Raw genomic sequence first — 27,272 nt, 5'->3', positions numbered from 1 at the left:
GTGGCCGTGTCGTGATGGAAACCATTACCGAAGAAGTTTGTCTCAAAGAAAACCGTTGTGCAGTCGCGAGTCTAAAATGACCGACGAGATCTCAGTGCGAAGTGTTACGAAGTTTAATGGAAAGCATTTCTAAGGATAGAAATTTCAAATAAACGCCCTACTTATCGCATACGGGATTCAAGACTTAGTAAATGGCGAGAGACCAATGCCGGTTGATACAGGTCAAGAGGCAGCGAAGAAGCTGTGGATAAAGGATAATGCGAGAGCGATGTTCCTGTATCGTCGTCGATCGAGTACGAACAACTGGAATCATTATATGTGTGTACTACAGCCGAAAGAAATATGGGAAGTTGGCTCGCATTCACGAGTAGAAGTCCACGACGAATAAACTGTTGCTGACACAGAAGTTTCACGAGTATCGAATGTCTCCGGGAGACTCGATCGTACAGCACATCGCAAAAGTGCAAAAATATGGCCGTACAACTGCAGGATGTGGGTGAAGCAGTATCAGAGACGACGATCATGGCAAAAGTGCTCGTGAGTTTATTGCCGAAATATGCTACATTCTAAACAGCGTGAGACAGTGTCAAACCGAAACCGTCAGACGATGGAATACCTGCAAGAAAAACTTATTCGTGAGGAAGTCGATTGACGGAGGACAGTGAAGTCTCGGGAGCCTTTTCGGCGTTCAAGAATAAAAGTTCGGGGAAAAACAACGAATCGAATGCGAAAAAAAGATACTAGGAAGCCGCGAAACTTTAGAGACAAGGTAGACATAGAATGTTCAAGTGTAAGAAAAAGGACATTACGGCACGCGAGTGCAGAAGCAGAAGACGGGACAAAGGCAGTCGCGACGAAACCGAAAACCGAGAATCTCGAGATTGCGCATTCGAGGTAGAAAAGCGAAGAAGTAAGTCATACAAGATCGATAATAAGAAAGGTTCGGCGCCATCGGTTAGTATTACCAACGAAATTTTGAATGCGAATCAACAAGAAATCTGGTTAACCGACAGCGGAGCATCGCGTCATATTACCCATCGACGTGAATGGTTTACCGACTTCCGACGGCTGAATAATGACGGACGATTTCAGGTCTACAAAGTTGGCCCCCCTCCTACAACAATGTATAAAACTATTAGTATATTCGGTTTGTACATCGTTTGTACATGAATGTACCCACAATTTTTATTATTTGTACATTCCTGGTTAATTGAAAAAAAAAATAACAAAGTTTTAGTAACTAGACGAAGATAGTTAGCCCCCCCCTATGCTATAATTATTGCATATTTATGTGTTTATCGTGCTTAATCGTTGTACATCGTTTGTACATTATTTATAATTCATTAATTTTTCATTTAAACATTTACTTTTTTAAATATAAATAACTAATTTCATTCGAATATGGACCTCCGTATAGTTAGCAGACAAATATGATAAATCTTATTTTTTATTGCAATCGTTTGGGAATCGTATGGGAAAGTTTAGGAAACCACTTTTAGAGTTTGGGAAATAATAGTTTTTTAATAATTAATGAAAATTAGTTGAGCGTATAGTTAGCAGACATCATTCCAAATATCTTTTCGTTCCTAATTTTGAAACTACATTTCCAAAACGCCCACTTCACATTTTTATCTAGGTACTCTCGCGCCGCCACTCTTTCACCTCTTTCAAACTTCCTAACTTTATCCAATTGATTTTCTATATTGTTACTTTTATTTGTTCGGGGAACATTAAGTCCAATCTACTTCTTAACTTCCTTCCAAACATAGCTTCGGCGGGAGATTTATTCAATTCCGGATGTGGCATTAACCGATAATGAAATAAGAATTTTTGTAGATTGGCCTTGATGTTCGAGTTTGTGGTGTTTAATTTACGTAAGCTTTGTTTCATGGTTTGAACGAACCGTTCTGCCAGGCCATTTGTAGCTGGGTGGTATGGCGCTGTACGCCTATGGCGAATACCATTGTTCTTTAAAAAATCTGAAAATTCTTCTGCTATGAAAGTTCGACCATTATCCGATACTAAGGTTTGAGGTAATCCAAAAACAGTAAATATTTCTCTACATTTATCTATAGTATTCGGTGTTGACATATTTTTCACTATGTGTACTTCTGGCCATTTAGTATATGCATCTACTAATATCAGAAAAATGTATCCTAGAAATGGCCCTGCAAAGTCGATGTGGATTCGTTCAAACGGTTGGGACGCCGCTTCCCAATGATGCTTAATTTTCCTGCTCGGATTATTACTAAACAAATTACACGCCGTACAATTTTTTGTTATCGCTTCTATGTCTTTATCTATTTGCGGCCACCAACAAAAATTCCGACTTAGTTGCTTCATTCAGACCGTGCCGAAATGACCTGTATGTAACTCTCTCAATACTTTTTCTCTTAACGCTTTTGGAACAACAATTCTTTCTCTTTTGAAAATAATACCATTTTGTAATGAAAATTCATAATTATTATATCCTAACGGAACAAGACTTTTGCCTGTTTCTAAAGCTTGTTGAACCTTTAATAAACTTGAATCTTTTTCAATTTCTTCTTTAATATTTCTTGCCGTCACGGGCAATGTCTCTAAATTTTCAATCTGGAAAATGTCTACAGTATCATATTCACCAGTCCGTTTTTCTTGTATGGGGAGACGTGAGAAACCATCTGCATTTCCATGTTCCTCTGATTTCCTATATTTTATCTCGAAGTTAAATGCTTGCAAAAACACCGCATAGTGCTGCATTCGTAAAGCACTATAAGCCGGTAACCCTTTTCGCGGGTTAAGGATTTGAGCTAAAGGTTTATGATCTGTTAGTAAAGTGAAATGGTTCCCATACAAGAATTGGTGAAACTTCTTTATACCAAAAATAATCGCGTATGCTTCTTTGTCAATCTGCGCGTATTTCTTTTGTGTATTCGTCAATGAATTCGATGCATACTATATGACACGCTCTGTTCCGTCAGGGTAAAGGTATGAGAGGACCGCTCCTACTCCGTATGGGCTGGCATCCGTGGCGAGTACCAAAGGCAGTTTTGAGTTATACGGAACTAAAATTTTTCCACTTTCAAATTCTCGCTTAAGTTTAATAAAAGTAACTTCGCACTCTTTCGTCCATTTAAAGGTTGCGTTTTTCTTTAATAATTTGTTTAACGAATATAATTTATCACTTAAATTTTCTATAAACCGACCATAATAATTTACCAAACCAATAAAAGCTCGTAACTCTGTAATGTTAGTTGGCCTCGGCATGTTTTTTACCGCTTCTATTTTCTGTGGCTCTTTGGAAATTCCATGTTTCCCTATTATACAGGGTGATTCAGAACAACCACGCGTCCTTGCAAAGACGTATTCTGGAAGTAATTCTGAGACGAATTTTCCTCTACGAAAATTTTGTCCGAAGTTTACTTTTTGAATTATTAAAGGAAATAGTTAACGAGTAACGGGCCGAGTATAAGAGGCAGGCAGGGGCGGCGCGCGACACGACTTACCGCGACGCTTACGCGGGGCGCTCAGCTGATCGCTGCACACACGATACCTACTAAATACATGCATGTGATACATCACACACACACACACACACGCACACACACACACACACACACACTCTCTCTCTCTCTCTCTCTCTTCTCATTCACTCACTCACCTGTACAGATTCGATGTTCTCATACTTGACGAATTGTAGCTTGACGGATGAATAATTTCACCGTGGCTCAGATCGCACCTCACATTTCCATCCACAAATCCACACCGAGTAATAAGCCAGAAGTTTTTTTCTGTCATAAATTGTCATCACGTATCGATACGCACTCGGATTTACTGACGCACTTGAGTGATAAACGAATTTATCGATTTATTATTGCTAGTCGCTACCGATAAATCATTCGGCGACTGAAAATTATTCAAAGAAAGAAATACACATTACGCACAATCACAGTAATCGATCAGAAATTTTCTGGACACGTCTTTTATAAATTGTATCGCGTATCAACACTTTCACGGATTTATTCACACACCTGATCGATGGAATGAGGCATTTACGAATGCCTCTATCGGTTCATCACTGTTAATCACTACCGGTTAATTATTCGGCGATTGAAAATTATTCGAAGAAAAACGCGTACACAACGCACGTAACCCGACGCGGAGATAACTCGATAACAACAATCAGGTTATGTTTTTATAGTAAACTGCATGAATTCGTCAAGGCTGACTTATCGATACTGTAAATCCGATCGATAAATTAGATACTATGATAACCGGCAGGGGAATGCTTCGAAACATTCGTACTGCCAAATGAATAGTAGATAATGTCTGCCTGTAACGTGTCGATTTTTTAAAAATAATTTGCGAACTCGAAGAGAATGTTCCTCGAAAATAAAATATTTAGTTGCCTTGAAAAGGGCAGATTACTATAATATTTGGTTGCCCTGAAAAGGGCAGATTACTATAATATTTGGTTGCCCTGAAAAGGGCAGATTAATTATTTTAGAACACTTCTTTTTACAGCAAGTGTTCGAAGTGTCTGCCGTCCATTGTGATGCACGCTCTCATGCGTCTCAATAAATTTTCTTGCGTTTTCTCCAGGACTTCGTCCTCGATTGAGAAAATGGCATGGTGAAGTTTGTCATTTAATTCTTCGATGGTCTCGGGAGCTGCCTGTAAATGACTTCCTTGCAGTAGCCCCACAAGAAAAAGTCCAGTGGATTGAGATCTGGAGATCTTGCAGGCCACCGTATCGGGCCATACCGGCCCATCCAACGTCCGGGAAATTTCTGAGTCGTGTCGGTCGAGGATTCTCGGCGTCCCACACATGCATATTGTGTGAGTTCAATATTCCTTCTCGCGTAAACAGCGATTCATCGCTGAATATTACGCAAGACGGAAGTTCTGGATCTTCGTTCACTCTTCTGAGGAAATCCTCGCAAAATCTCTTTCTCCGAGGATAGTCTTCTTGTCGTAAGTGTTGCACGCGAGTGTAATGATAGGCGTGTAATTTTTCTTCTTTCAATATCCTTTGGACTGTGGAATAAGACAATTCGTGCTCTCGAGCAATGTCCCGAATGCTAGTTTCAGGTTCTTGCTCAATAGCACGAACGACTGTTTCCACGTTTCGTAAGGTGCTCGCATCACGATGTCTACCAGTGTCTTTTTTCTTCGGTAAAACGCTTCCGGTTTCGTATAATCTTTGAGCTGCTGCAAGTATAACGTTAGGCCTGGATGTCTTGCTCTGTTCGGATATAATTCCGCGTATCTTCTCGCAGCAACGTGATATTGTCCCTGACACTCACCGAGTGCCATCAGCATATCGTAATATTCTTCATTTGTGTACGCTGCCATTTCGCTCTGTTTCTTCGCTTTAATAATCGAGGGATTATTGATTGCAATATCGATCGCTTCATCCTATTTATGCGATCTTCGCGGGGGTCGGTACCCCTCCGCGACCCCGCGGACGAATCGCGGACACCCGCGGACAAAAAAATATTGGGCCCAGTTATTCTTCCAGAAACATTAAATGGCGCATCGTACATGGAATTTCTGATGGAAAATCTGCCGGACTTTCTGGAAGAAGTACCATTAATAAATAGAAATAAAATTGTATTTCAACAGGACGGTGCTGGTCAACATAACGCCAGAATCGTCACAAATTTTTTAAATCAGCAATTTCCCGGACGTTGGATGGGCCGGTATGGCCCGATACGGTGGCCTGCAAGATCTCCAGATCTCAATCCACTGGACTTTTTCTTGTGGGGCTACTGCAAGGAAGTCATTTACAGGCAGCTCCCGAGACCATCGAAGAATTAAATGACAAACTTCACCATGCCATTTTCTCAATCGAGGACGAAGTCCTGGAGAAAACGCAAGAAAATTTATTGAGACGCATGAGAGCGTGCATCACAATGGACGGCAGACACTTCGAACACTTGCTGTAAAAAGAAGTGTTCTAAAATAATTAATCTGCCCTTTTCAGGGCAACCAAATATTATAGTAATCTGCCCTTTTCAGGGCAACCAAATATTATAGTAATCTGCCCTTTTCAAGGCAACTAAATATTTTATTTTCGAGGAACATTCTCTTCGAGTTCGCAAATTATTTTTAAAAAATCGACACGTTACAGGCAGACATTATCTACTATTCATTTGGCAGTACGAATGTTTCGAAGCATTCCCCTGCCGGTTATCATAGTATCTAATTTATCGATCGGATTTACAGTATCGATAAGTCAGCCTTGACGAATTCATGCAGTTTACTATAAAAACATAACCTGATTGTTGTTATCGAGTTATCTCCGCGTCGGGTTACGTGCGTTGTGTACGCGTTTTTCTTCGAATAATTTTCAATCGCCGAATAATTAACCGGTAGTGATTAACAGTGATGAACCGATAGAGGCATTCGTAAATGCCTCATTCCATCGATCAGGTGTGTGAATAAATCCGTGAAAGTGTTGATACGCGATACAATTTATAAAAGACGTGTCCAGAAAATTTCTGATCGATTACTGTGATTGTGCGTAATGTGTATTTCTTTCTTTGAATAATTTTCAGTCGCCGAATGATTTATCGGTAGCGACTAGCAATAATAAATCGATAAATTCGTTTATCACTCAAGTGCGTCAGTAAATCCGAGTGCGTATCGATACGTGATGACAATTTATGACAGAAAAAAACTTCTGGCTTATTACTCGGTGTGGATTTGTGGATGGAAATGTGAGGTGCGATCTGAGCCACGGTGAAATTATTCATCCGTCAAGCTACAATTCGTCAAGTATGAGAACATCGAATCTGTACAGGTGAGTGAGTGAATGAGAAGAGAGAGAGAGAGAGAGAGAGTGTGTGTGTGTGTGTGTGTGCGTGTGTGTGTGTGTGTGTGATGTATCACATGCATGTATTTAGTAGGTATCGTGTGTGCAGCGATCAGCTGAGCGCCCCGCGTAAGCGTCGCGGTAAGTCGTGTCGCGCGCCGCCCCTGCCTGCCTCTTATACTCGGCCCGTTACTCGTTAACTATTTCCTTTAATAATTCAAAAAGTAAACTTCGGACAAAATTTTCGTAGAGGAAAATTCGTCTCAGAATTACTTCCAGAATACGTCTTTGCAAGGACGCGTGGTTGTTCTGAATCACCCTGTATACCCGCAATAAGAGATCTGGTCTTTCAAGAAAGCGCATTTATCTATATTCACGCGTATATTATACTCCGCTAATCGTTTAAGTGCTAATTCTAACCGCTTGAGATGTTGTTCAATATCTTTCCCTGCAATTCGAATGTCATCTAAAAACACTGCTACTCCTTCTAATCCACTTAGAATGCTTTCTATTGTACGCTGCCAAATGGCAGGCGCGGATGCCACTCCATACATCATTTGGTTACATCTGAATAATCCTTTATGTGTGCTTAAGGTTAATATATCCCTATCAGCTTCTACCATTGGTAGCTGTAAATACGTCTGTTTTAAATCTATTTTTGAGAATATCGTGCCCCCGGACATTGATGCGAACAGTTCCTCTGTAGAGGGCAACGGATGCTCATCTATTACTAGCGCTGGATTGACTGTAACGCTAAAATCGCCGCAAATTCGAACACTTCCATCTTTCTTTAAAACGGGCACTATCGGCGTTGCCCACATTGACGATTCAACTTTCTCTAATATGCCTGCTTCTACCATATTTTCTAATTCTTTCTCTACCTTTTCTAATAGCTTAAACGGTACCGTACGGTGTTTAATAAAAATTGGTTCCGCACCGGGCTTCATTTTCAGACGCGCTTTATGATTTTTAATACTAGTAAATTCCTCTTTCAATATACAGTTATACTTTTCTAATAACTTATTAAGCCTCTGTTGGTGGGTATCTTCAACCATCTTAACATCAGTAATTTCTTTTAAACTGTCTCTAACTTTAGCTAATACATCCAATTGGTTTATCCATTCTCTACCTAACAATGGATTTTCTGTCATAAGATACCATGTACATATTTAATATCTTAATTTCCTCTTTATCGCGTACAGGAACTTTCACCAATCCCCGTGGCACGAAATTCCGTTTGCAATATGAACGTAATTTTAAATTCGTCTTATACAGAACTAAATTTGGCAAAGTATCTCTTAACCATGTTTGGCTCACCAAAGTGACTGCGGCACCACACTCTACCTCAAACGTAACTTTTTTCTTTTCCACCTGAAGCTGCACCGTGAATCCCGCTCTATGCTCTCGATGTTCAGTTACCATGTCTATTCTGTACACTTCCTCCAACATGTGAGTTTGGTTCTTTTTTTTACACACTTTCTGTAAGTGACCAAAACCGTCGCATTTTCGACATTTAACGCTACGAGGAAGAGTGCAAGCCGTCACGTAATGGCCCTGTCCGCACCTGAAACATGTAACGCTATTAGTATTTGTATGACGGCGCTTAGATTTAGTAAAATAATTTGATTTCACGGGCGATTCTCCTTTTGTTCCATGCTTGTTTGGCTTGACTCCCTTGTTCTCCCCTTTTGTCTTCGTCTTCTTAAACTGTTTAGACCGGGCTCCCACAAGGTCCACTGCTACTTCCGCAGCCGCTTCTTCTTTTAATTTGCTTACTCCTTTATCTACCAGCTTCATGCCGCATGCGATTTTTAAAGCCGAATCCCTCGTCAGATTTGCCGTTTCCAAGAGTCTTGACTGAATCCTCTGGTTCTTCAATCCATAAACGAATTGATTTCTGAGTTCTGTTTGTAAGTAATTACCAAATTTGCAGTGTAAAGATAATTTTTGTAATGCCGCCATATATTCTTGTGCACTCTCGTCTGTCTTCTGCATTCGTTTCCGAAAAATGTAAATTTCTGCTATCTCTAATGGCTCCGGCGCGTAGAAATCTTTCAATTTTTCAACCAACGTATTGTATGTTTGTGCATATGGATCAGCCAATCCTAACCGGTCACATAGGATTCCAAACGCTTCGACGCCCATAAAATGCAAAAGATAAGCGACTTTATCCGGATCTTCTCTAATTTGGAAAACACGGAACGCACCTTCCAGTCGCTGTAACCATCGAATTAATGGTTGTCGACTTGGCTCGAACACTTCTACTTGTAACGGATTCTCTATCGCTATCCTCGTTCCCGTACTAGTTCCTTGAACTGGGCTTTCAGTACCGGATCTGGACGTCATTATTTCAAAGAAAAGAAAATTACCTTGCTTCCTTTCCTCTCGTCGCTTTTCGCTATCTTTTGCTTACGGGCCACGTGGCTTCATCGACTCTAGACTCTTCTAGAATCTTCTCCAGACTGCCACGTACTTCCGGTTCCCACGTCGAAAATTCCACTGCTCTCAGAGCCAGGCAAGGAATCCCATCCTCGTCGCCAATTGTCGTGGGACTTCTCACTTTCAACGTGTGTAGAAGGAAAAGACAATACTCTCCGTTTAACACATTATTATAAATAACGAAAGGTACAAGGTATACTGTTCGTGAACTGCGGAACGGCCGATAGCGTCCGGAGCCTAGCCGGTATCAGACGGAAGTGCGATCGTCGCGCGGCTCCGAAATTCGCCTAATCCTAATGAGGATTAACCTGATCTAAATCACGCGTGATGTCGCGCGTCACGCTACTTAGAAAAACGCGGCGCGCGTTTCAACCGACATAACAAAATGAAAAGTTAATGAATTATAAATAATGTACAAACGATGTACAAACGATTAAGCACGATAAACACATAAATATGCAAATATTTATAGCATAGGGGGGGGCTAACTATCATTCGTCTAGTTACTAAAACTTTGTTATTTTTTTTCAATTAACCAGGAATGTACAAATAATAAAAATTGTGGTACATTCATGTACAAACGATGTACAAACCGAATATACTAATAGTTTTATATATTGTTGTAGGAGGGGGGCTAACTTTGTAGACCTAACGATTTCTCTTGGTGACAACAAGGAGCGACGTTATCGGTGAAGGAACTATTTCAATTGAGAAATACGTCGACGGCACATGGCACAAGTCGCGAATAGAAAATGTTTTCTATGTACCGAAAATAAAGAAGAACTTGTTTTCAGTGGGCATATGTACCTCGCGTGGCTATGAAGTAATATTCAAGGAAAAGTCTATCAAAATCGTGAAAGGCAGCGAAGTATTAGCATCGGGAATCAAGCTGAAAAATAAGATTTTTCGAATGCTGTTTCGAGTAAATACCAAGCAGATTAGAAACGAAGCTAACGCGTCAGTAATCAATTTACGAGTGTGGCATGAAAGATTGGGTCATGTGAATAATCGCTCGTTAAGCGAACTGGTGAAAGAGGGCCTTGTCCATGATGTAGAGTTGTCAGGTAAAGAAGACTTTTTCTGTGACTCTTGTCAAATTGGAAAATCGCATCGGTTAGCGTTTCGAAAGCGTCGAGAACGTGCAACTACGACTCCGGACGAAGTGATACACACGGATGAGTGTGGGCCAATGTCGGTTGAATCGCCAGGAGGCGCGAGATATCTGCTGATTTTCAAGGACGATGCTACAAGTTTTCCATATATACAGGGTGAGCCATTTTAAACAGTCCAGTTGAATATGTCGAAAACCGAGTCCGATAGAACAAAATGTTTTAGATGAAATTTGTAGGGTTCCGAGGGGATCAAAAGGTGGTGACATTGTGATTTTACCAAGGTCATTTTTCGAGGACATATGAAGGTCAACTTTGGTCTTTTAAATGGAAACTATTTATAGTATTTTTTATTGCATATTTGAAAAGATTATCGAATTTTGCATAAGAAATATTTATGACTTGTGTGAGCTATGTCTAACAGTTTAGCAGTTATTCAGGCATGATGAATTTTAAAAATTTTGTTTTATTTAGTGACGAGGCTACTTTTCACAGTACAGGCCAATTAAATCGTCACAATTGTCATTATTAGTCGGTGGCAAATCCGCATTGGTATAGACGGATAGATTTTCAACATCAGTGGCGCTTAAATGTTTGGTGCGGAATTGTGAATGGCTACCTTATAGGACCTTATTTTTTTGAAGGAACGTTAAATTCTGAGGTATATCTCCATTTTCTACGAAACAAATTACCCATTTTATTGGAAAATGTTGATTTAGATACCAGACAACGACTCTGGTATCAGCACGATGGCGCGCCACCACATTATGCACATCAAGTACGTGCATATTTAAATCATGCATTTTCCAATCGATGGATAGGTCGAAATGAACCGATATTATGGCCACCACGATTGCCAGATTTAACGTCTCCTGATTTTTGATGGGACTTCATTAAAAATTGCCTCGTCACTAAATAAAACAAAATTTAAAAAATTCATCATGCCTGAATAACTGCTAAACTGTTAGACATAGCTCACACAAGTCATAAATATTTCTTATGCAAAATTCGATAATCTTTTCAAATATGCAATAAAAAATACTAGTTTCCATTTAAAAAACCAAAGTTGACCTTTATATGTCATCGAAAAATGACCTTGGTAAAATCACAAGGTCACCATCTTTTGACCCCCTCGAAACCCTACAAATTTCATCTAAAACATTTTGTTCCATCAGACTCGGTTTTCGACATATTCAACTGGACTGTTTAAAATGGCTCACCCTGTATACGTTTTGAAGCATAAAAACGACGTGTATGATAAGTTTAAAGTATTCGACAAATTAATCGAGAATAAGTTCGGAAGATTAATGAAAGTGCTGCGATCGGACATTGGTCGGGAGTTTTGTAACAAAGCTATGGATAATTATCTCGAGATGCGCGGGATACAGAGAGAAACGATAGTCCCGTCGTCACGCCGGAACAAAACGGCAGAGTGAAACGCGACAATAAAACCATAATCGAGAACGCAAGAACGATGATACATTCCAAGGGATTACCGCTAACTCTGTGGGCGGAAGCATCAAACACAACCGTATATCTATTGAATCGATCAGGATCATCAGGAACGGGGATTAAGGGGACATATACACCTAGGAGGGCAAAAAAATCGATTTTTGGATTTTTACATATTCATAATGTTTAATATTTCGAGAATGTTTTGTGCAAATTTCAGGTCAAAATTCCAAAAAATGACGAAGTTATTGCCTTGACAGTACATTGTTGGCGTGTCGCTGAGATGTTGTGGTTGGACCACGGCCCGTCCCTTGGGTTTCGTGTCTAGGTTTTTTGTGTTCTTCGGTATAACAGTATTGTATTGTCCCGCTGTAGCCTGTTTAGGCAACAGCAATGAAAGTTTTAATAATATAATTTGGAAAATAGCCTCAAAAACAATGCACAGCGGTGTTATTATAGTAGAAATTGCTGCATACATAGCTGCTTGCATATTCAACAATGGTATGACTTCAATATTACAAATAATGAGCATTGTGGGCATTTCTCTCGGACCGAACGCACACCAATATGCTGCGCGCGAAGATGATCGCCGCATAGAACAAGTCGAGGCACGCGCGCAGGAACAGACAAAAGAAGCACGAATACGTCGCCGACAACAAAATTTAGACGATATTGGCATCGCATAATGCAGAGGACTTATATTATGGGCCTGGAATTGACGACTCTGTGCAAGTTAACAAAATTTCATGTTTTATTAACAAAAACATATGTTGAATATTCAAACGCGTTTTTCTCGAAACGACATTTTTCAAACTGGTACCAGAAATATCTCGAAAACCACTGAACCGATTTGTTTGAAATTTATAGGGGTTATTCTACACATAATTATCTATCGCGTATCGTAGGGTTTTTTTTAAGACTCATAGTGTTTTTGGGAGAGTGAGAAAACGAACGGATTTTGTCTTAAAAATCGCTATGTTAAATTTAAACACCCGCCATTTTGTCAAAAATCGATATTTTTAAAATCGGCTACGATACGCCAAAACTATTGTTATATATTTTAATATTCTATGTCATTTTTTCGTTTCGGTTGATTTTTGACAATGGTACATCTGGTACCGTTTTGGGTGATTTTTTCCGGACTGCCTCTTCACAATGCCATATCTCCAACATTTTGCAATATTTTGTAATAAAAAAAATCATGAAGCTTCTTCAAAGTGTATATTTTTAACTAAAAAAAAAACACAATTCGATAACTCCAACAGTTTCCCAGAAAAAATTCCAGAAAATTACCATATTTTTGACCTCCTAGGTGTATATATGCCTCCTTAAGAAAACGCCATATGAGCTTTGGATTAGGAGGAAGCCCAATCTGAAACACTTACGTATTTTTGGATCCGAAGCATACGTATATGTGCTGAAGCAGCAGATGTCGAAACTTGATGTCCGAGCGAAAAGAATGTTGCTCGTCGGGTACGAAGGAGAGTCATCTAACTATCGACTGTATGATCCAATCTCGAAAAAGGTAATAGTGTCACGTGATGTCGTGTTCAACGAAAGACTAGGAAAAATCACTTTGTCAACTAACGAAGATCAGGACGACGCGCCATGGTTGCCGAAAGCCGATCTGGAGGATCACCCACAAGGCGAAGAAAACCAAGGGGAAGACGAGGATGACGTCTTTCTGCCAGTCGAAGAAGACGAGGCGCAGGCGAGAGAAGAACCTGCTGTCCAGGCAAGACCAATCGAGGGTGAGCGACACTTCAGAGATCGAAGCAGCCTAAAGCGTTCATCTCGCTACAAGTCCATTGTAGCTGAGCTTGGAGTACCGCTTTCGTACGAAGAACCAATGCAAAGCAACGAAGCGTCTGAATGGATCGAGGCAATACGCAACGAATTGAAAGCCTATCAGGAGAACGAGTGGAGAGTCGTCGAAAGGAAACCAGGTATGACAATTATTGACACAAAGTGGGTTTTCAGATTAATGAAAGACGCAGGAGGCAACGTGTACGGATACAAGGCACGACTGTGTGCTCGTGGTTTCATGCAGCAGCCAGTAATCGACTTCGAGGAAACGTTCGCACCGGTCGTGAGATAGAGTATATATCACTTGGACACAGTACAATTGGACACGTTACAAATGGACATGGTGCAAATGGACACGACACTTTGCACACGGTTCAATTGGACACCGTTCAGTTGCGCACTATTTTATTTGGACACGTAAGAAAATTTGCACTGCTTAGTCGGACACCGTTTACTTGGACACCATTCAATTGCGCACCGTTTATTTGGACATAGAAAAGTGCGCACCGTTCGCTTGGACACCGTTCCCTTGCGCACCGTTCACTTCCCCACCGTTTGCTTGGACACCGTTCAATTGCGCACCATTCGTTTAGACACAGAAAAGTGCACACCGTTCAGGTGGACACCGCTTAAGTGCACACCGTTTATTTAGACAGGGAAAGACATGTACCATTTATTAGGACGCTTAAAATATACGCATCGCGTTTGTTGAAATATGTATAACAAATGGAAAAGAATAAAAATAAGGTAAATGTTAAGTTTCACCCGCTCACATCAAATTTGGATGAAAATGTACTCAATCGATGTGTTTTCGCGTAAAAACAAAGGTTTGAGAAAAGAAAATTGTCGCTCTGCCCTACGAAACGAAATATTAATCGTTAAATTTGGGCACCGTTTAGGTTTAGGTTAGGAAATCTGTCATATCGACGAGATAGTGGGATGTGAGCATGCGCCGTGCATGCATCGCGATAGAAAGGCAGCGCGAAATATGAAATTATAGGGTGAATTGAGTAATTAAGTAATGATTCCTCATGGGTTCGACGAGGTCCGTGTTTTGGGGGAGCGTCCCGTTTGGTCACGTTGATATTGATCATAGTCCCGATTGACCAGGTTGAAATTGACCACGTTTTGATTGACCACGTTCCGATTGACCACGTTGCGATTGACCACAGTCCCGATTGACCACGGTCCCGATTGACCACGTTGATATTGGCCACGGTCCCGATTGACATTAGAAATCAGAAACATGCATGTGTTTTATGGGGTGGCCTCTATTTGCACACGGAACGATTGCACACCGCACGATTGCACACGTAATATTGCACACGTTGTATTGCACACTGTTCTATTGCACACAGCACGATCGGACCACCGCACGATTTCACACGCACATTGCACGATTGGACACCGCACTATTAGACACTGCATGATTGGACACCAATTTACAACCGATGATATTCAATAAGAGCCAGTGCACGTATGTTCAAAGAGGTCTGTTTTTAACTTCATGTCATTGAACCTATGTGGAATCGTACCGATGACTTGACAGTGTTTGCGTGGGGCGGGTAATGCAAGTGGAAGGGCTTTGCCTTCGGCGAAGCACCTTCCACCTGCACCTCCGCCGAAAAAATATAAACAAACTTCAGAGAGCCTACCCCGCCCGTGGTGGACCTCGATTGGCGTTAAATGTTCAAGGCACGGACCTTATTGAACCTATGCGGAATCATTTACTGATCATTAAAAATTTTTCGTTCATATAGTTTAAAACGACCTGTTTGTTTTCCCGCTGTGCTTATGTACAGATAGCTCGCCGGATCTGGGTTCGCTGGTCAGGTCGTGGGCAGTGAAGGAACGGGGTTTCTATACGACACTTAGCAATACGACAAGTAGTAATACGACAATTGTGAATTACGACAAATAGATTTATTTACAGGCCGATGTACAGTGAACGGCACCGTCTTATCCGGCGGTGCCTTGCTTGGGTTTATCAGTTCGCCTATCGACGCGGCTCGACGCGTTCGCGCTCGCGGTTTCGGTTGATTCGCAGGGCGTGGTTATTGTCGCGGCGCGAGGATGACATCTGTCCCCCTGTGTTGTTGTAACGCGTGCCGTGGATACTCATACGCTGGTTGGTGGGTCCCGCGTGGAATCTTGGCCCACCGTAAGGGCGGGTGTAATTCGTACACCGACCGGACCAAGAATACTTGGCGGAGGCGAAGAACGCTTCACCCCGCGCTCGGTGCAGTGACGATAGACGGATGTTCGTCTTACCGGGTATCGTGGTCGAGAACGCTCGACGGAGGCGGAGAACGCTTCACCCCCGGGCACGAATACGGTATGTGACAGGTGCGCACCGGTTTCTCTGAACGGACCGTCGCCGAGAACGCTCGGCGGAGACCAAATACACTTAACCCCTCGGACGGTGTGCGGTCGAGAGAATCGGTGGCAAGGATCGAAGCGGTCGTCTCGCTAAGAACCCTTAGCGGAGGCTGAAAACGCTCAACCCCCGTGTTCGGACCTGAGATCGTTTCGGAAACTAGGATCTGGAATCGGTGTCGGATAACGGCGGTAATCGGGACTTCGGAGCGAAGACCAGATCAGAGCGTCGGATCGGAACGGAATGTCTCCTCCGCAATTCGCAGTCCTTTTATACCGCTTCCCTTGCCTACCGGGGGCGCCGGTGTCGGGTTAGCGGTTGGAAAACAATACGGGAAAAATATGACGTGACGTCACCTTCCCCGGCAGAGTACATACAAAAATATTATTTGGCGCTTAGCGCCTGGTCCTCGCCCGCCGGGTGTTCGGGCGGGCGGCATCGGTGGATAGTCGGCCGGAAATACACGATGCAGGGGGGTGCATCGTTACAAGTTTTATTAAACAATCGTGCAGTGTCTAATAGTGCGGTGTCCAATCGTGCAATGTGCGTGTGCAATCGTGCAGTGTACAATCGTGCTGTGTGCAATAGAACAGTGTGCAATACAACGTATGCAATATTACGTGTGCAATCGTGCGGTGTGCAATTGTTCCGTGTGCAAACGGGGTACGCCTGTTCTGATTTCTGATCTCCAATGTGTGGTCAATCGGGATCGTGGCCAATGTCAACGTGGTCAATCGGGACCGTGGCCAATATCAACGTGGTCAATCGGGACCGTAGCCAATATCAACGTGTTCAATTGAGACCGTGGTCAATCGGGACCGTGGCCAATCGGGACCGTGGCCAATATCAACGTGGTCACTCGGGACCGTGGCCAATATCAACGTGGTCAATCGGGACCGTGGTCAATCGGGACTGTGGTCAATCGCAACGTGGTCAATCGGAACGTGGTCAATCAAAACGTGGTCAATTTCAACCTGGTCAATCGGGACTATGATCAATATCAACGTGACCAAACGGGACGCTCCCCCAAAACACGGACCTCGTCGAACCCATGAGGAATCATTACTTAATTACTCAATTCACCCTATAATTTCATATTTCGCGCTGCCTTTCTATCGCGATGCATGCACGGCGCATGCTCACATTCCACTATCTCGTCGATATGACAGATTTCCTAACCTAAACCTAAACGGTGCCCAAATTTAACGATTAATATTTCGTTTCGTAGGGCAGAGCGACAATTTTCTTTTCTCAAACCTTTGTTTTTACGCGAAAACACATCGATTGAGTACATTTTCATCCAAATTTGAGGTGAGCGGGTGAAACTTAACATTTACCTTATTTTTATTCTTTTCCATTTGTTATACATATTTCAACAAACGCGATGCGTATATTTTAAGCGTCCTAATAAATGGTACACGCAGCGGCAAGAAAGGTGTCCCTCGGCTACATTCACAGAGCTACGTTATATGTGTGGCGCTAAAACCTGCGTAGCGGCATTCATTCTATTATCATTATATTATTATAATTCATTCGATTGTATCATTAAAAGAGATAAAATTAATTTAATGAAGTGTTACGTCCAGGAGACTCCACGGTTCCTCGCTTCCATAGGGAAAATATTAAAGTTAGAAATAGAGAAAAGTAACAAGTAAGAACTAATGCCCACCAACGGAAAGCACGACCGGACGGGTGAAAACGCCAAGTGGTCTTATTGTAACAAGTGTCATGAAGCAGTATGCGAACCATAAGGCTCACAATTTTTTCAATCACCGCCTGCGCTCAGCTGAAGCTCTCGATAGGCAAAAAAACAACCGGAGTTAATAGCTAAAATCACTTAGCGAAGACCGCTTCAGATCTGGAAAAGCGGAGCGGCACTTAAGAATTGTCACTCGCTGACGGCAATAAAGTAATCCACCGAAATTAAATACTAAGAAATCCTGCCATACATGGGCAGTTGAGAACTAGACACGCGATATAAATAGATTTAGACTAAAGGAAACGTAAACCTGGATTGCAATATGCATGGTCGAAGGAGGGATCTTCACAAGTGCCGCACTTTAATTCTTGAAGACAATATCATAAATCCATCAGATACCACGGTAATACAGGAACCACAAACGCTGCTTCATTAGAAACAAATTTTTTATTTTTCTACATTTCTGGGAAAAGAATAACCCCCACCTAAGCTCTATTGACCCTATATAAAGGGAACGATTTGACTAGAGAGTCTCTCTTGTCTTTGGATCTTCAATCAGCTACATACGTAGTGTTCATTCCCGTGATCGGGACGTCGAAAGATAGAGTCAGTGAAAATCTTGATTCTCCACACAATCAGCATTTCGCTTGAACGTTGTTTCGCTCCCGAGATCGGGACGTCGCGTTAAAACAATAGAGTCAGTGACAAACTCCACGACTCCAAGACCCTCTGGTCCGGTTGGCTCCCACATCCAACCCATTGAAGAGTCCTCCATCTGAAGAGCAACACAGAAGACAGTAAGATACATTCACGTAACAATTTAACTTTTCACCCCTTTCAACCGTTTCGTGGTATTCGAACAAAGTTCAATCCGTTTTCCTATTTAAGTGGCCTACGAAAATCGCGGTCGCAATCGTTCCCCTCAGCCGGAATAATCACAGGCTGAATTATTGTCGAGCGAGGAAAGGCCACCCCTCCCCGAACCGTCAGCAATTGAAGAAACGGGGAAATCTAGCGATATTACCGAGCGTTACTCACCCCTCACCGTGGACATTCCGACGCCTTCATCTAGTACTATCGGGAATCCACCCTCCTCCCCCAGTGTCTCCTCTTTTTCCCTTCCTGAGCTATCTCCGCGGTGGTACTCACCCATCCCCTCCGAAGAGCTTGAACAGCTTCTAAATTCGGCCATCCCTACCCCCGCTCCAGAAGTCAGTCAAGAATCATTCCTTCCCCCTCCACCACTAGTCCAGGAAAACTCCGAGTTTGCCGGGCTTCCTATCCCTTCAATTTCAGCACTCAGGGAATTTTCCCAGAGAGCTTTTCACCTGGTTCTCGAACATTTTCTTGATCTTTTCCCCACCTTCTCTCATCCCCTTCCGCTTCACACCGTTATCTGCGGTCCTGGATTAATAAATATACCTGCCCTCAGGGAAGCGGTCAGCTACGCTGGCCCCAATACCTGCGTCCCTTTTATCACTCAGAACCGCGTCCACCCTGTCCTGATCCCCGCGTCCTATATCCGAGTTCTTATGCGATTTAAATTTTTAAATTTAACTTATATAGACAAGGTATTATTACTGACTAGCTGGTGCTTGTTCCTCGCGCGCTCGGTATATTTGGAAAATATAAAACATAAAGAACGTATTTTACGACGCGCACATTGTTAGAAGTTGCAAGACGATTGCACATAGTCTATGTTACTCAGGAAGATCTAAGCTATCCACCAGTGAAAGAATTTTTCAAATCGGTTTAGTAGTTTCTGAGATTACCCCGAACAATGGAACAAACTTTACCTTTTTATTATATTAGTATGATTACGGCTGTGTTCGGAAACATCACCCGAGTGCCCCAGTGTATCATTTTATCCTTGTTGTTCAGCGAATGAACAACAAGGATAAAATGATACACTGGGGCACTCGGGTGATGTTTCCGAACGCAGCCCTATGCGATTCGGAATTATAGGTTCTTTTTATATACACTCGTATAAATATTTAAGTTAAAATCATACCGATTCTTTTGAATATGTAATAATACCAGTTTGAGTTAACTAAAATTATAATTTTGAAATTTAGGATTATTATGTTCAAATATTACCGATATTTGCATATGTATCGTTTTTCGAATTAACCGAATTTTTAATTTAGAATTAATTTAAAATGATAGCGTTTTGAATATGTTTTCGATCTTTCAAATTAATCAAAATTGTAGTTGCGTTATTTATAAGAATTGTAATCATGTTTAAAATTTGTATTCCAAATTCTAAATTATAATCATTCGTATCAGTAGGAATTAATTATTTTTGATTAATGTAATTATTTGACAAAATATATCAGAGTTAATGTTATAAAAGGCAAAATTAAATTTCATTTATTTTAACTACCCTCGTTTCACTCTCTTTCCTTGACAGATCGTACAGGTCCTATCCTTGGTAATAGGGATTCATTTCCCTTACCTAAAAAGGACCGTCGAGTTGACCGTTTCGACTATTAGGGTAGATCGACCTTGGTCGTTGACCCAAAAATCGAAGCGTATCGGTCGGCTCGAAACACGAGATACTGCGGTTGTGTGCCAACGTAGCTCGAGAGGCGTCTGGTTGCGCCCTTCCTCGAGCTCACGGAGCTCTGGACGTAACAGAAGAATACAAATTCTTATTAAAATATCAAATATAAAGATGAAATATCGATCTGCAGCGGATCTTGAGCCTAATAATAATTTTGTGTGAATCGTTATAAAATATTTTTGCGTAAAATTACAACTATCATTGCGGGTAATTTTGAGTCTTATTATTATATAATAGTTGCCGATATTGAAAATTCTTTGAAAAAGTACTGAATTCGCGAAACTATGCTCAAAACTAAGGGAAATTATATTTAATAATGCATACTTATCCTGATTATTTATTGATTTATTTATGATTGCGTACTATTTTATACATTCAAAATTTAAATTTGCAACATAATATTCCTAGAATATTTATTTTAATTTTCACGATATTTGCTAATAGTTTTTTATTGTAACTATACTTTCCCTTATTTTTTAGCATAGTTTCATGTAAGGACTATGTTTCAAGATCGACGAAATTTGCGGCGCGCAGTTTGCATGAGCTGGAAATGGTAAAAATTCACACAAAATTATTATTAAGCATCAAGTCCGCTGCAGATCAATATAGGCGATCTCATCTTTATGTTTGATATTTTAATAAGAATTTATATTCTTCATTAAATTAATTTCATCTCTTTAGATGATACAGGGTGTCCCATGGGAAGTTGCTGAAAGTAAACAATTGGTTCTCCCCTCCATGACTTCAGAAAGGGTCTTACGGTTAACGGTCGTTCATCTGAGTGTCCGCAGTTTTATTCTGGTTGTGGTAGATGTGTTGCGTACTAGATGTACTGAGACCGACGACCCTTGCTCTGGTCGACGGTCGTCCACGCCTGTCTCCGGTATTTTTCCTCTTCGACTGCGTGGCTGAGATAACGGATTCTCGCTACTTAATAAATTGACTCTTCACACAGGGTTACAATCGTTGACTGCACTTTATTTTACTTCTTCTTCTCTCGATTTTAACCATACCTTTCTCGCTCGACTTGCTTGTGTCAAGCTTCTTCCGCTCGAGACAAGGGACTTCTCGCTCTCTAGTACAATCGCGCTCTACCGGAAAGCACGCAATTCTATTGGCTGCCGTGCTCGGCGGACCCGAACAATACCGAAAGCCATCGATTGCTTCATCGACGCGCGCTGTCGCGTGATCGCAGGGACGACGCTTTTCTAGCGCAAACAAAAATAAATAAAATATCCTACAACGCCGCCCGCTTTGAAGGAACTCACCTTCAACAAATAAATAAACATACAATTGCGGACAATATTGTTATGTTTGTTTGAATAACACAAATGAAACAAAATTTGTTATAAAATTATAATATCGCAAACTTATACGAAACTCGCATATAAATAAAATGGTAACTTATTACGGTTAACTCGCAAATAACAAAGTTTAACTTACCTAATATTATACCTAACGATTACAATATAATATCTTACGTATCTATCGGTAATATGAAAAGTTTTGCCAAAGGTCGTGTAAAAAATCCTTTCGAAGTTTTTACCACAGCTGACCGAGCTACGCCATCGGCGGTTCCTATATGTAATTCATGAACGCGGCCTATGAGCCACTGCAAAGGGGGCAATCCTTGTTGTTTAATTAATACAAGTTGATTGAGCGCTAATTGTCTGCCCTTATTGATTTTCCATTTGGATTTTTCTTGTAATGAGCTCAAATACTCCGAGCTCCATCTTCGCCAAAAGTGTTGCCTCATTTGCTCTATTCTATTCCAACGGGTAAGTCGATTTTCATTAATATCGTGTAAATCGCGACATGGAAAATCATTCATTGCTGTGCCAATTAAAAAATGACCCGGGCTAATATATGATAGATCGTTTGGATCTTCGCTTAAAGCTACGAGAGGTCGGGAATTAAGAATTGCTTCTATTTCGCATAACGTGGTTTACATTTCCTCAAACGTTAAATTAGCCCTGCCAACGATACGTGTTAAATGGTATTTTGCGGGTTTTACGGCCGCCTCCCAAAGCCCGCCGAAATGAGGCGCGTTTGGCGGAATAAACGTCCACGAAGTTTCTTGATTACGAAAGAATTCCTTAATATCATCCAACATTTTTTGATTATTTAAAAATTGAAAAACTTCTTCGAGGTGGCGCTTTGTTCCGACAAACGTAGTGCCGTTATCTGAATATATGTGACTAGGTTTTCCTCTACGGGAAATAAATCGCTTTAATGCCGCGATAAAAGCTTCCGAAGTAAGATCACTAACTAATTCAATATGAACTGCTTTAGTTACGAAGCACACGAAAATCGAAATGTATGCTTTGGAGCTTCGTGCGTTACGTCGCTTATTTTCTTTCAAAAAAAGAGGACCAGCATAATCGACGCCACATTTCGAGAATGGTTTTGAAGCTGTGGTTCGGCTGGCCGGCAGTGAACCCATAATAGCTTCTGATTGCGCAGGTTTGGCTTTAAAACACATTATGCACTTTGACAATATGTTTCGTGTGGTTGATCTCAAAGACACAGGCCAAAATCTTTGTCTGACCGCGGCCATTGTAGCTTGCGTGCCGGCGTGCATATTTCTGCTGTGTTCGTATTCTATGATGCGCTTGGTTAAATCGTGATTTCGCGGCAAAAGTATCGGGTGACGCGCGTTGTATGGTAGGTTTGAATTTTTCAATCTACCGCCTACCCTGAGTAAGCCTTGTTCGTCTATAAATGGAGACAAAGAAAGCAAGGAACTGATGGGATTAATTGGTTTACCCTCAGATAAAGCCCTATATTCATCAATAAAAGCGCGTTTTTGCACCACCTTGCATATTGCTTCCAACGCGTAAACTACTTCTTGGTGGGAAACAAAACTTGTTATTGGATTGACTCGGTTGCGTTTCAAAAAACGCAAACAATAAGCTAACACTCGACAAATCTTATTTAAACTGGAAATTCGCGATAACAACTCAATTATTAAACAATAGTCGAACGTGGTAACTGCAGTGACTACACCCTTTAACTCGGGAATATCGTTTTCTAATTTTACGAAATCACTGCTTGGCCAACGATCTATTCCGAATTTCAAAAATTCTGGACCCTGCCACCACTGGGTCGTGCACGCTAATTCATGCGGATAAAGGCCCCGCGAAAGTAAATCGGCTGGATTATCTCGGGTAGAAACGTGACGCCAACATTTGATATTAGTTAAGCGTTGTATCTCCCCCACTCTATTCGCTACGAAAACAGACCATTTTTTGGAAGTTGCCGTTATCCAATTTAACATGATAGTTGAATCGGACCATAAATATATAAAAAATTGTGATAAATCAAATGAAGATTGTACCTGGTTAAGTAACCGAGCGAGCAATAATGCCGCAGATAATTCCAATCGCGGAATTGAAATGGCCTTGAGAGGTGCTACGCGAGATTTGGAACACAACAATTCCGCACGATATTCATCTGCGCCGATACAAGTGCGAACGTAAATACAAGCACCGTACGCGCGTTGACTCGCGTCGCAAAACCCATGAATTTGAATATCACCTATGATTGTATTAAATTTTACGCATCTTGAAACCTGTAATTGATTTATTTCGCTGAGCTGCGATACAAATCTCGTCCATCTTGTATGTATATCTTGTGACACAGACTCGTCCCAGCCTACGCCAGACTGCCACAGGTCTTGAATAATTAATTTGGCGATTAAAATAATCGGACCTAAAAGACCGAGAGGATCAAATATTTTTGATACCTTAGATAATATAAGACGTTTCGATACCGCGCCGTGAAATTCGGTTACGTCGTACAAAAAATGAAACGTGTCCGTACACGGATTCCACTGCATGCCTAACACGTAAGTATCGCCACTATCTGCAATGGAAATTGAATCTTGAGTTAAATCGCTTTCGAATTCTAATAATTCGGCGCTATTTGATGCCCATTTGCTTAACTCAAAACCGCCTAATCGTAATAACTGTATTGTTTGATCTCGGATTACCTTTGCTTCTTCAAGGGTATCAGCGCCCGTGAGGTAATCGTCTACATAAAAATCTCGCTCAACATGACGCGAACCGATGGGAAATTTAGACACATTTTTAACAGCGTGATGCTTTATCGTTCTTGTAGATACAAATGAAGCCGACGAAGTGCCGTATGTGACCGTTAAAAGCTCATAAGTTTCAATTTTTGATTCTGGGCTCGGCCGCCACAAAATTCGCTGCAATGACGTCTGAGACGATTTAATCAATATTTGCCGGTACATTTTTATTATATCAGCGACGATGACAAAAATAAAAGTGCGAAACCGCATCAAAATAGTGGTTAAATCCTGCTGTACTACCGGGCCTGTTAACAAAATATCATTTAACGATAAACCACTACTGCTTTTACATGAAGCATCAAACACTACGCGTATTTTTGACGAATGCTTGGAATTTTTAAATACGCAATGATGAGGTAAATAAAACGTTATGGTATCGTCGTCCTGGTTTGTTTCGACTAATTTCATATGGCCTAACGCTAAATATTCGTTTACAAATTCAATGTAACGAGCCTTTAAAATGGGATCTCGATTAAAACGCTTCTCTAAAGCGTGAAAACGTCGCAAAGCGATTTCACGTGAATCGCCCAGTTTATTAAATAACTGAGTTTTAATTGGAAGCTCGACAACGTATCTTCCTTGCTCATTTTGCGAAATGGTTTTTAAAAAATGCTCTTCGCATAATTTTTCTTCAAACGTATAATTGCTAAAAGAATTCGATACGTCTTCCAATTCCCAAAATTTAATAAGCTGATCGTGTAACTGGTCATTATTTATTGATGCGTGAAAAGATTGTATTTCTCGAGATTTCGCGGGTGCATTATATGATCGGCCTGCTAAAAGCCACCCGAATTTCGTTTTTTGTAATGTGGGATGGTTGGAAGAAGCTCGTACTTGTCCAACGCACAATAAATCCCAAAATAATTCCGCACCTATCAAAATATCTATTTCAGATGAAATGTTAAAGTGCGGATCGGCTAAATCGATATTACCGGGAAGCTCAAAGGTACTGCGTTTAAAAGAATACGCTGGCAACTTATTTGTTACTTTATCAGTAACCGCGCAATCAATCGTACTTGCGTATGAATTAATACGAGATTGCATCTTGACTTGAACTAATTGGGTAGAGCCTGTAGTCGTTCCGTTTATACCCGAAATAACCATATTCGAAAATCGCGGTTCCAATCCAAGCTTGTGCATAAACCGTTTTGATATAAAATTTGCTTGCGATCCGGAATCAAGCAAAACCCGACATTGCCTTCGCGCCCCTTGTTTGTCATACGCGTATATTACTGCCGTAGATAAAATAACATGCTTGCCGCTGGGAAAACTAGAAACGTGTGAAACACTCGATTCGCTTGTAATTGTCGATGTTTGTTCACTTGACGAATTATTATTGTTAGTATTCGCCGTTGTATCACCCTTAACAAGGGGAAGATGTAATAAAGTGTTATGTTTAGATTTGCATGTTTTGCATGTGCCTGAAGGACACTTAACATTTTTATGATCAGTGCAACGTAAACAATTCGTGCACAGCTTGCGATTGCGTATTTCCGTTATTCTCTGAGAGATCGAAAGAGCCAAAAATTCCTTGCAATAATAAATTATATGGTCTCCCTTGCAATAATTGCATTGCGTTTTCGTGGTCGCGGCGCAGGCCGCCTGACGCTTGTTACCTGCTTGAGATCGCGTGTTTATAGTTTTTGCGCTAGTGATATTTGTTTTGCTTGTTGCTTCGAAAATATGACAACGGTGAGTAATAAATTCCCGAAATTGCTTCAACGTAGGAAGCTCAGATCCGGACAAAGACGTTTGCCATTCTCGCAATGTAACCGAATCTAATTTAGAACTCAATATGCATACTAACAAATCATCCCAATGGGACGTTGGTCGTTTTAGTGCTTCTAAAGCATGAATATGCCTTGCCGCACCATCCGCGATTTGCCGCAACTCGTCTGGATTTTCCTTGCTCATCGAGGGAAGATCCATAATGGCTTTAATATGCGTGTTCACAATAACGCGCTTGTTATCGTAACGTTGCTTTAATAAATTCCAGGCAATTTCATAATTTGCCTCTGTGATTTCCAATGAATGTATAACATTAGTCGCGTCTCCAACTAAAGAAGTTCGCAAATATTGAAACTTTTGTGTAGCATTCAATGACTCATTTGAATGTATAATCGAGTTAAATGTATCAAAAAACGGGAACCATTCCTCGTATTTCCCTGAAAACTTCGGAAGGTTTAACCTCGGCAATTGAATATGAATTGAAGGTTCTGTCGTACTACGCACGCTTGTGGACGGACCGGGCGCCGCTGCGCTTCGCGCCGCACCTAAATTAAGCATTTCGCGTATTTTACCACATAATGAATAAAACGCTTCCTCGAACGCCGCGCGATCATTTACTTCAGTTTCATCTATCGCTTCTAAACTCGACTGAACCGTATCATATTCCGACCAATACATATCTAATTTATTACGACGCTCTTCAATTTGAGCTCGCACAACCGGTGTAGCTGACTCGACTGCATCGACGTAGGTTTTTATTCGGGTACAACATCCCTTAATTTTACCGCGCTGCTTTACTAACGCGGCTTGATTCTTTTCGTCCGCCATTTTGAATACGACCGTTCGACTCGAATGTTCCGTTGGCAACAGCAACGAATGACTTTCCTACCTTATTATGACGCACGATAACGCTCGGCGAATAACTAGACTGCTGCCTTGTCCTCTCGAGTCCCGCTGCTTGCTGGATTGAGCTGCCTCGTGACTCGATCCTTGTCCTTGACGCCCTTTGATGGCCGCGACGTTGAAACTCTCGATGCTTCGATGTCTCTGCTTGCCGATGCCGGGAACCAATGGCCGAATCTCCGTGGTCTCGTAGGCTTCGTTGCGTTGGTATTATTTTGAGCTTTCTCGGATGCCGGAAGCTCGTCGCCCCGTTGCTGGGTGGAGATATAGTCCCTTGCGGTTAAAACCTTTTTGCTTCCTTGGATAT

The 27,272-nt window shown here is 41.3% G+C and overlaps 1 protein-coding gene across 1 annotated transcript; it reads right to left on the bottom strand.

Moving 5' to 3' along the window:
- Positions 1 to 7,110: 7,110 nt before the first annotated feature.
- Positions 7,111 to 9,142, bottom strand: LOC113561706 (uncharacterized protein K02A2.6-like). The gene is made up of 2 exons (XM_026968605.1): positions 8,047 to 9,142; positions 7,111 to 7,940 (listed from the first exon to the last, which is right to left on the bottom strand). Exons 1-2 carry the CDS (start codon positions 9,140 to 9,142, stop codon positions 7,111 to 7,113), a joined length of 1,926 nt encoding a protein of 641 aa, XP_026824406.1.
- Positions 9,143 to 27,272: the final 18,130 nt, after the last annotated feature.

Source organism: Ooceraea biroi, chromosome 3, assembly GCF_003672135.1.
Source record: "Ooceraea biroi isolate clonal line C1 chromosome 3, Obir_v5.4, whole genome shotgun sequence".
NCBI lineage: Eukaryota > Metazoa > Arthropoda > Insecta > Hymenoptera > Formicidae > Ooceraea > Ooceraea biroi.
This window is presented reverse-complemented; position numbering and strand designations above follow the sequence as displayed.

Coding starts and splice junctions, on each gene's coding strand:
- LOC113561706 (XM_026968605.1), bottom strand. CDS start 9,142: ATGACGTCCAGATCCGGTACTGAAAGCCCAGTTCAAGGAACTAGTACG. Junction 7,941..8,046: donor TAAGACGAATTTAAAATTAC/GTTCATATTGCA, acceptor ATCTTATGACAG/AAAATCCATTGTTAGGTAGA.